The 9,726-nt window shown below is 38.9% G+C and overlaps 1 protein-coding gene across 1 annotated transcript in view; it reads right to left on the bottom strand.

Annotated features, from left to right (window-relative positions):
* Nucleotides 1-2,275: 2,275 nt before the first annotated feature.
* The window catches only part of CRIP1 (cysteine rich protein 1), a 47,895-nt gene continuing 40,444 nt past the window's right edge, over nt 2,276-9,726 (bottom strand). The window contains exons 4-5 of the mRNA XM_086937149.1: nt 4,580-4,627; nt 2,276-2,666 (exon numbers count right to left, since the gene is read on the bottom strand). Coding sequence (XP_086793275.1) covers nt 4,587-4,627 — 41 coding nt within the window. The 3' untranslated portion in view covers nt 2,276-2,666; nt 4,580-4,586. The remainder of the gene's footprint in view (nt 2,667-4,579; nt 4,628-9,726) is intronic.

Raw genomic sequence — 9,726 nt, 5'->3', positions numbered from 1 at the left:
AAAAATATCTACAGGAAGAAATATCGATGACAAAAATATCGTCTGACCAGAATATCGACAGACAGGTAAGTAATATCGTTAACATTAATATAGTTGTAATAAATATCGTTTACAAAAACATAGTTTACAATAATATAGTTTTTTAAATAATTATAAGTAATGTAGTGTTTTTAATGATTATTTTTAGTCAAAGTAGTATTTTTAGTAGTATATTATTATTTAATAATGTATTTTCAGTTGAATTTAGTATTAATAGTTCCGTAGCGGGTTGTGGGTTTATAGGGGAGTAGGGTGGGAAGTAATTTAAATATAATGAAATAATACATTAATTAATGTTTTAAATGAATATAAATAGTGTAATAAATATTAGTTAATTAATTTCAATTAGTTAATTGAATAATAATTATGTAATTAATTATGTTAATTTTTTAATAATTTTTAGGTGTGTGTACAGGATTTTTTTTAGTGAAAATGTTTTTGGGTAAAGGGGTATTTTTAGGGGTCAGGGTCAGTTTTCAGTTTTTGGATAAAGGGGTATTTTTAGGGTTCAGGGTCAGTTTTCAGTTTTTGGGTAAAGGGGTATTTTTTGGGTTCAGGGTCAGTTTTCAGTTTTTGGGTAAAGGGGTATTTTTAGGGTTCAGGGTCAGTTTTCAGTTTTTGGGTAAAGGGGTATTTTTAGGGTTCAGGGTCAGTTTTCAGTTTTTGGGTAAAGGGGTATTTTTAGGGTTCAGGGTCAGTTTTCAGTTTTTGGGTAAAGGGGTATTTTTTGGGTTCAGAGTCAGTTTTCAGTTTTTGGGTAAAGCGGTATTTTTAGGGTTCAGGGTCAGTTTTCAGTTTTTGGGTAAAGGGGTATTTTTAGGGTTCAGGGTCAGTTTTCAGTTTTTGGGTAAAGGGTTATTTTTAGGGTTCAGGGTCAGTTTTCAGTTTTTGGGTAAAGGGGTATTTTTTGGGTTCAGGGTCAGTTTTCATTTTTTGGGTAAAAGGGTATTTTTAGGGTTCAGGGTCAGTTTTGGGTTTTTGGGTAAAGGGGTATTTTAATTATATATATGTATTATTGTTGTTATATAAAGTAATGTGTAAAATCAATTTATATGTCCACATTTATTAAGTTTATAATTAAAAAGTGTAGTAAATTTTTTTGAAATAGTTAAAAAATAAAAGTAATGTAATGTATTTTGTTAATAGTACTTATATTTATTTATTATTTAATGTAATTTTAATTATTTTAAAAAGTCGATATTTTTTACATCTATATTAATTACAACGATATTTTGGAGTCGATATTTATGTACTTACCTGTTTAAGTATAGGGTGTCGATATTTTTGTAAACGATATTTTTGCAACGATATTTATGTCAGCTATATTTTTGTTATCGATATTTTAACACCCTACCCAGACACACATCAAAGCATTGTAAATTCATTTGACCTCATCTGACAGGCTATTACGGGATAGTTACAGTCACCAAGTAAATTTATTAGTTGAGCCAAACTCACTATTCTACTGTAGTTTTCACTGTTTCCCCCACACTCCTACTTTGTCGAGTTTATTCACTGACCTCTGTCATTACGAGGAATCGTAAATCTGGAAATGCGTGTCAATACTACGCCTCACCAGGGGAGGCGTAGCAAGGCGCAACGAGGAGAAATGTTTTCATTTCTCCTCGTTTTCTCCTCTTTCAAAGCGTGCTGCGTTCTACAGCACGCACTGAAAGAGGAAAATGCCTGTAGTGATTGATTTTGAGCAGGAAGGTGCCCCTTACTGCACAAAAACAATCTCCCCATGATGCAGGCATCCTTGCACCATGGTGCAAGGGTGCCTGCGCCGGCACATGGCTGCAGTTTGTGCGCCAGAGCAGGCAAGAGCACAGGAATGCGATATATTATTGTAAATGTGTTGTATTCCTGTGCTTCGGAAGTGCCGCAGCGTGGCGCAGCCAAAGGGCTTCTGTTGCCACGCTGCGGCACTTCCTTGTAGATTTGCCCTGGGGTGTCTTGCTAAGTTGAAAATCACTCTCTGGCTATTTTTTTTGAGATCACTCATGTTTGGCCTTTCGAAGGCTCCTAAATTCACAAACTAGGGGCCCGAATTTATAAGCATTTTCTCTGGATTGTCCTTATTTGCAAAGAGTTTTTTCCTGGCTTAGGACAGTCGTAGAACTTTCCGGTTTATGTCGCACACCAGGTACAAATGTGGTAAACAGGCGCAGCTTTTCATCCAAGAAACTTTTGCCAGATCATGAAACAATAAATATAAATAAATAATACTCTCTCATTATGTCTTTTTCAAATTTTAATATTTGTAAGAAATAATCATATACATCTTAAAACATTTATGGTATGAGCTTAGGTTAAAAACAGTTACTTCGTAGTTTGGATGTGTGGTTTATTCTTAGAAAGTTGTAATGTACTGTTCTTAAATTTTAGCCAAATTTGTTAACCATTCCGCCTCTAATAATAAAAAAAAACAGTTCCGACTGTGGGCAAACCCAGTAATCGTCGTTCAATTACCACTAACAAAGATGTAAACTGGTTAAAATCCTTGAACAGTTAAAAAAACATGGTGCATTTAATTAAAGCACCTCATCTTTCTCGGAAGGTTAAGACAATGTTTTTTTTTCTTTCTTGTTTCTCAAGTGCTTGAATTGGATTCTTCTCTTCGAGGTCTAAGGAAGAAAAAAACTAAATAAGTACACACACATTTAAAAAACAAATGAAAATGTATTAATAATATCGCTATTCTGGATGATTTAAAGGGAATGTTTTTAATAGTTATCACAGTAAATAAAAGAAACAAACTGCCTTCAACTCTGAGATTCCTTTTGCAACATTATTAATATGCTTGTAATCTGAAAATCATTTGTATGGTCTGGCTTGACAGCACAGCTGTTGCTAGACAGTTATGTGAGAATCAACAGGAAAGGGTCTTTGGCACCCACCCACATGTTTTGATTGGGCGGAAGTTGTGCACTTCCACACAAAAAAAGTGCTTGCCATCCACAGAGCTGTGATCATTTTGTTTATTTATCTAGCTGTTGGAGCTTGAACTTTCAGAGGGCACACTCATAACATTACAATGTTATTAGTGTCTTAAATACCCAGATAATGTATTATGTTTTTCTCTGGCGGCAGCACAGATGGAAGGATGATAGTCATTCACTTACATGCATTTTTAGGTCTGGCTTTACGGTACAACTTTCACACCTAACCTTTTAACCTACACAATATTATTCTGCAGTTCTTTGCTTCTGCACAAATACAGATACATTCCCATGCTATCTACTTGTAATGCTTAACAGTACCATGCAACATTTCTTTAAAGCAAGACATTTTGGCATTGCCAAAGCTTATTTTCAAACTGCACCAGGAACCTAGTGTCTGTTATTTTTGCATTCATCGGCAAGAATGGAAGGGTTTTTCTATTTCTTATATTCCGAGAAGGGGCTACCTCAATAACTTGCCTCAGGTTGTTTTATCACTAGAAAGTGGGGTTGGTGCGCAATGTGTAGAGTAATTTGTTAATTTTGTGTTGAGGTCTCCAGACTCCAGGTATCTCTCACTTTAAAGGGATAAAAAGCCCTTAAATAAAAACATTCACATGTAATTAATGTGCTATTATCTGAAATGAGTGCATTTTACTCTATGTAGCGGATAGTCACTGCCCTTCTGAAATTGTGTGCTTGGCCGAGTGCAAGCCCTTTCCAAGTCATCTGTAAAGGCCAGAGACCTTTTGACATGCCCACACAGTACCCACTGGCTGTATTTTAGGGCACATTATAAAGTTTCGGACACAATGAATTAATTACAGTTACATACAAACAGCATTGCCCCCTAACTACATGAGCATCAGCATGCAGTAGTACTGGCAGGCAGTGAGAAGCTCTTCAAGCCTGAGATACATGGGTCTGGATCCAGATGGCTCAGGTACCACCGACTCGAGGTAAAATGATGCTTGCATCAGTATCAAACATGCGCTGCACGAGTAAGACTATGATCCAGAGGTTGTTACATGAAGAAACTTTGCCAGATATAATTGAACAAAATTTCCCAGGTAAAACAAAAAAAACTCTCTGAACTCTGCAGTTTGGAACAAGGGGAAATGTGTGGTGTTAAATCTATTACAGGTCACTGAATTTAGGAATGGGACATAATACTTCACTAAGAAGTAACCAAATTAAGTGGTCCAAAGTATCTCTCCGCGTTGTATAACCTTGAATTAAATTTCATTATACAGCGCACTGGCATAATCCATTTTGGAATTACCTCCCACCCTACTGGTGTGACTCTTATAGCATTTAGCCCCTCCCCACATCAATGATATGTTTTGACTTGTTAAAAATGTATTGTTATATGTATGGTAACAAAATTGGCCTGCCTGCATTAAGAGCTAACATCAAAACAGTTCTTTTATCCTTGCTACCTCTTACACAAACATGTTGGTCGTAAGATCTGCACGTGCTGCACTCAATTATATCAAGGTATACGTTTGTACGATTAAGATGCATAAAAAGACCAAGGGGTGAAAAGCACCATTGGAACTGTCCACGCCGCGAAACCTTTCAAGTTTGCACACACTTACCTCTGCATTATTTGAAGCTATGGCTTTCCGCCCCTCCGCGACCAAAACCTGAAGGTAAAAAAGAACCACAGTTACTGGCAGTCAGGAAAGTAACACTCTCGCTCCAAAAGCTCACTGCAAACAAATGGGTTGAGAAGATTAACTGAATGTCAATAGACACCTCACTGCAGAATGTCAACATGGAACTTGGCAAACGTTTCTGTTCCCAGGGTCAAAGTCTACACAATGTTTCCTAACTAGAGAACAGTTATGCCCTGCATTTGAACCCCTGTTTTCCCCATGCTGAGGCATTGCTTAAGGAATGCACACATTGCATATGGCCTTCAAACACAGGTTTGGCCCAAGCTTCTTTAGGCTCTGACCTCAAAGGAGTCCATACATAAACCAGGGCCTCCATGGTGCTTCCCAACTGGTTACAAATGAGGTGCTGGGGCGAGGTGCAAAAAGCAGACCGGCTCGCGTGCTTAGAACCGTGCGTTACTGAGTGGACCTGGTGCCAAAAATTCACAGATGTTTGTCAATGTGGCACATTCCTTGTGAAGCTAAAACTCCCCGAGCACAAGACAACAAAGTACATATCTCCCACCACAACATTACGTATGGGTTGTTCGTTAACTATGTCTTGACCCAGCAGTTTTGTTAGAAAGTAACTTGAAATTTCAAAAAAACAACTCTACACTTAAGTCTATACATTACTACTTTAAGATGGTTTCAAGGACCAGGCTGGGAGCTAAAATCAGCCATGGAAAAAGTTTCAATACAATCCATATTGCAGTAAGAGAACATTTAAGGCAGTGTATGTATGTGTGTATATTTATACACACACCCACACACACACACACATATATATATATATATATATATATATATATATATATATATATATATATATATATATATATTCACAGAAAAAACCATAGGTTATAGTGGATATATAGTTAGGAATTTGCATTTACAAAACCTTGAAAATTCAATGAAAAAACCATAGGTTATAGGCCATATATAGTTAGGAATTAGCATTTACAAAACCTTATTTTACTCGCATAAAACCATTGAAATTCCATATATAGTTAGCTAACTATAAGCGCTAACTATATATCGCGCACCCGCAATCCACTGCTGATGATGTCACATATTACATCATTCATGACATGGTCAGTGACATCACTGATGACATCACTGATTACAACATCCAGTGACTGTATGTTTCTGTAAAGTTAAAATATGTTTCACATATTGAAGAATGAGTGGATGTATAAGTGTCTGGATGAAGAATTTAGTAGGTGCATGACTGACTGTATGAGTGAGTGATTAAATGTGTCTCACTGAGTACATGGGTTAGTGACTAAACTGTCTTAATTCGTGCATCAGTATGTTTGTTGTTGTGTAAGCTGCTGCATGTGTTGATCAGTAGCTATAAGAGTAGCCATATGGGTTATTGATTGGTTGCCCAAATATTTGAATGGGAGGCTGAGTGTGTGTGTGGGTGGCTGGGAGGTGCGTGACTCTGTGCATAGATGTGTAAGCAGTTGATTCACTAGGAGTATGAGTTCAAGAGTGCATGTGGAAACAGCTATATGAGCGGTTGACTGTGCATGGGTGTGTTGGTGAGTGAATGGATTTCTCATTGCTACATGTGCAAGTAAGTACGTATGTAAAACACAATACATGTGAGAGTTGAGATATATAAATAACTGAACATAAGAGCCAGTGAATGTGTGAGTGGCTGTATCGATCACTGTGAGCTTGTATCAGGGATTATATAAGAGAGTAAATATGTGTTATTATATGTTTGAATAAGTAAGATGTGTATAACTGTATAGTTGAGGAAATGGAGGTGTGATTGATTCTTTGCATGACTGACTAGGTGTGTGAGTAAGTCCATGGATGAGTGACAGTCTGTGAGTGTCTGTTTATACTGAGTGTATGTAAGGTTATATTAGAGTCTGAAGAGGTTCATTGTATTATCACATGAGTGATGTGATCAGTGATGACAAATGAGATGTCATCAGTGATGTCATTTGAGTTGTCATCAGTGATGTCATTTGAGATGTCATCATTGATATCATTTGAGTTGTCATCAGTGATGTCATTTGAGATGTCATCAGTGATGTCATCAGTGATGTCACTGACCATGTCATGAATGATGTAATATGTGACATCATCAGCAGTGGATTGCGGGTGCGCGATATATAGTTAGCGCTTATAGTTAGCTAACTATATATGGAATTTCAATGGTTTTATGCGAGTAAAATAAGGTTTTGTAAATGCTAATTCCTAACTATATATGGCCTATAACCTATGGTTTTTTCATTGAATTTTCAAGGTTTTGTAAATGCAAATTCCTAACTATATATCCACTATAACCTATGGTTTTTTCTGTGAATTTCATTGGTTTTTTAATAGCAAATATGAAAAGCTTTAAAATGTCAAGTACGTGATAGATAAAAACATTTTCGTATTTATGCACGCTGATGTGCTTTGAACGCTGCCCCCCCCCCTCCCCTCTTTTGCCTTTGTTAGTACTCTCTCTTTGCAGATACAGAAGGGTAGTTAACGCAGGCCTTTACCCCCGTTGTAATCCGTCGTACCTCCTTGTCTCTCCATTTGATTGATTGTTGTCCAAGCATTTACTGTTTTAGAATTGGTTCTCTTTGGATCATTCTCTATTTACAAACAAGCACAAAGTCGCAATACTCTGTTTAGTCTTTGCAGATAGTGAAAAATCGTGTAAAAAAATAAAAGTAATCGAGCAAAATCAGTAGGCCACTAATTGGATCTCTTTTTGACCTCGCTAAAATAGAAATATTAGGAACAACCCTTCTTGAGAAATACGAAAATAGTGAGATGAACTGAGCTCCACACCATGAGGGCTGCAAGACAGCTCGGCTCCATCACCCATCCCGCACAAAATAATGACAAACCCTATGCAAATATTAAAAATATAGACAACACACCAGCAAAGAAATAGGGTAAAACATTTTATTAAAAAACTATTTACATAACGTTGGTTTATAAGATGATGTCAGTAGTGGACCGATGTGTGAATAGATCGAAAACAGCACAAGGCTCCAAGATCCGGATAGCAAGCTCCTGGATGTTGGGTGCCATAGTTTAGAGTTCTGAATTTCAGCCTTTTTCAATGCCTGTGCTTTGTTGAATCAAAATGGCGGCTTGACACAAAGCTGACTCAAGCGTTGTTACTGATGCTATGCAGACCAAAACTGGTTTTCAGTTTGTACATTTTTCTAGATTTTTCAATCCAAGTTTGGTTGACTTTGTAGAACGATGGCTTCAGATTTTCAACATACGGTGTGGTGGCGCTGACTGGGAGGGGGCGCTTCGCTCCTGCCCCCTCCCCAAGTAAGATTTTCATACGTGAAAGTACGTTAATGGTTTTGGTCCCCGAGATGCTTCGATGTCACTACCATTCTCAAATAGCATAAGTTCTGGATGTTGGGTGCCATAGTTAAGAGTTCTGAGCAGCGCTTGTAACACTGTCTGAAGCTTATTTCCTCCTACTGCAGCTTCACTATTCTCAAAGTAAGTGAGTGTCGTTTGTGGACCTGACTGCATTAGAAAACAATATGATATGTTACCTTCCTAAACAGCTTGACGGAGGCCCCTGAGGGGCGCTGTGATGGCCATGGACTCGGAGAAGACGCTTGGCTCCGACACCCTCCCCAAGTCTTATAGCACTGGTGTAGCCTGAGATCGCCCCCAACATAGGCGGCCGGCTCCCGGGGTCCGGCGGTACTTTTTGCCTTTTGATGACTCTTCAATTCTGGACCTTGTCCCACAATCCGTTTGACCTGAAGACAAGCTGTAGTGAGGCGCCCCTTTATCGTTTTAGTTGCCATTCCGCCCGCTTTTGCTACACTGTGCCTCTTCCGCCATTCAGCTGTTTTCCGCCCGCTCTTGCGACTACAGCGTCTCGCTCACCATGTAGTTGAGATGCGCCCGCTCTAGCGGTGCAGCGATAGGCGGCTGCCACAGGACTCTCAAAATGGCGGCCGGCTCTTCGGTTTTGGGCCTGGTCCACTGAAATGGCCCTGGGACACCTTGGAAGTCGGACGCTTGTCTGCTAGGGCTTGGATCCCATTCTCGAAAAGCGTCCCCTCAGCCGTGAAGATTCTACAAAAGTCTTGGGGGCCTCCGACTCCCGCAGGCTTCTGGTGGGGAGCGGCTGCCATGATTGCTCGTGGAATGGCCACGACGGAGCTACGAGATGGTAGTGGTCTCATGCTGACGCCAGCTTTAGTCTGAAACATCCAGAAACACTGTAGACTACCAATTCGATCAGTTCCGGTAGCGCCCCAACATGACCCGGAAGAGAAGAACTTGCCCTCCCCTCTTTGACTGATGGTTCTTGTTGCCTGTCCCCTCTGTTGTCATTTAACAGAACTTTTTGGACTGCTGAAAGGGGTTGTGTTCTGAACGCTGGTTGGTGGAGACATTTAGACTATATTCTTGACCTACGTTGTCGCGTAATGCGTTTTATGACACGCCGCGTTAGCGCACCCGGAAGTGATCCGAGGCGCGGCGCGCAGCGCGTAACGTAAGCATAACAGGTCATGTGACTTGTTAATAAAACTTTTCATTGGTTCATTTTACTTTTGTTAATTTAATGATGAAAAGCTTGGTCATATGACCTAAAAATTACGCTTTTTATTATTTTCGAACAATATTTTTTTTTCAAACATATGTTATAATATTCCAGGCTAATGTACTTTCCCGGAAAATTTACAACTGTCTGGCAAGTAAAATATATTCCTTTTTCGAGAAAAAGGGCGTTTCTTCCTTCCATGACGGAGCCGTTGAGTAAAAGAGATTCGGCCTGCTGTCTTAGTCGCCGATACGCCTGATTATCAGATTCTTATCGATCACTTTATGTTGCAGACATGAAAAACACAACTGCCCTTGACCATTTATCTTTACTGCGTTCCTACATATTATACCTTTTATCCGTCATGTAATTGGACTGCTTTATTTCACTTGCCTTTTACTGATTCGAAAACAGTCACTAAAAGTAAAAACTTTACAAATGAAAATACTACTACCGTGTTTTGTTTTAAAAACCTTTATTGTGAAAATGTCAGTATACAAATACGGGCCTATAACCACGTGGGCCGGCCACGGAGCAAACT

Source organism: Lissotriton vulgaris, chromosome 9 (genome assembly GCF_964263255.1).
Source record: "Lissotriton vulgaris chromosome 9, aLisVul1.2, whole genome shotgun sequence".
Taxonomy (NCBI): Eukaryota; Metazoa; Chordata; class Amphibia; order Caudata; family Salamandridae; genus Lissotriton; species Lissotriton vulgaris.
This window is presented reverse-complemented; position numbering and strand designations above follow the sequence as displayed.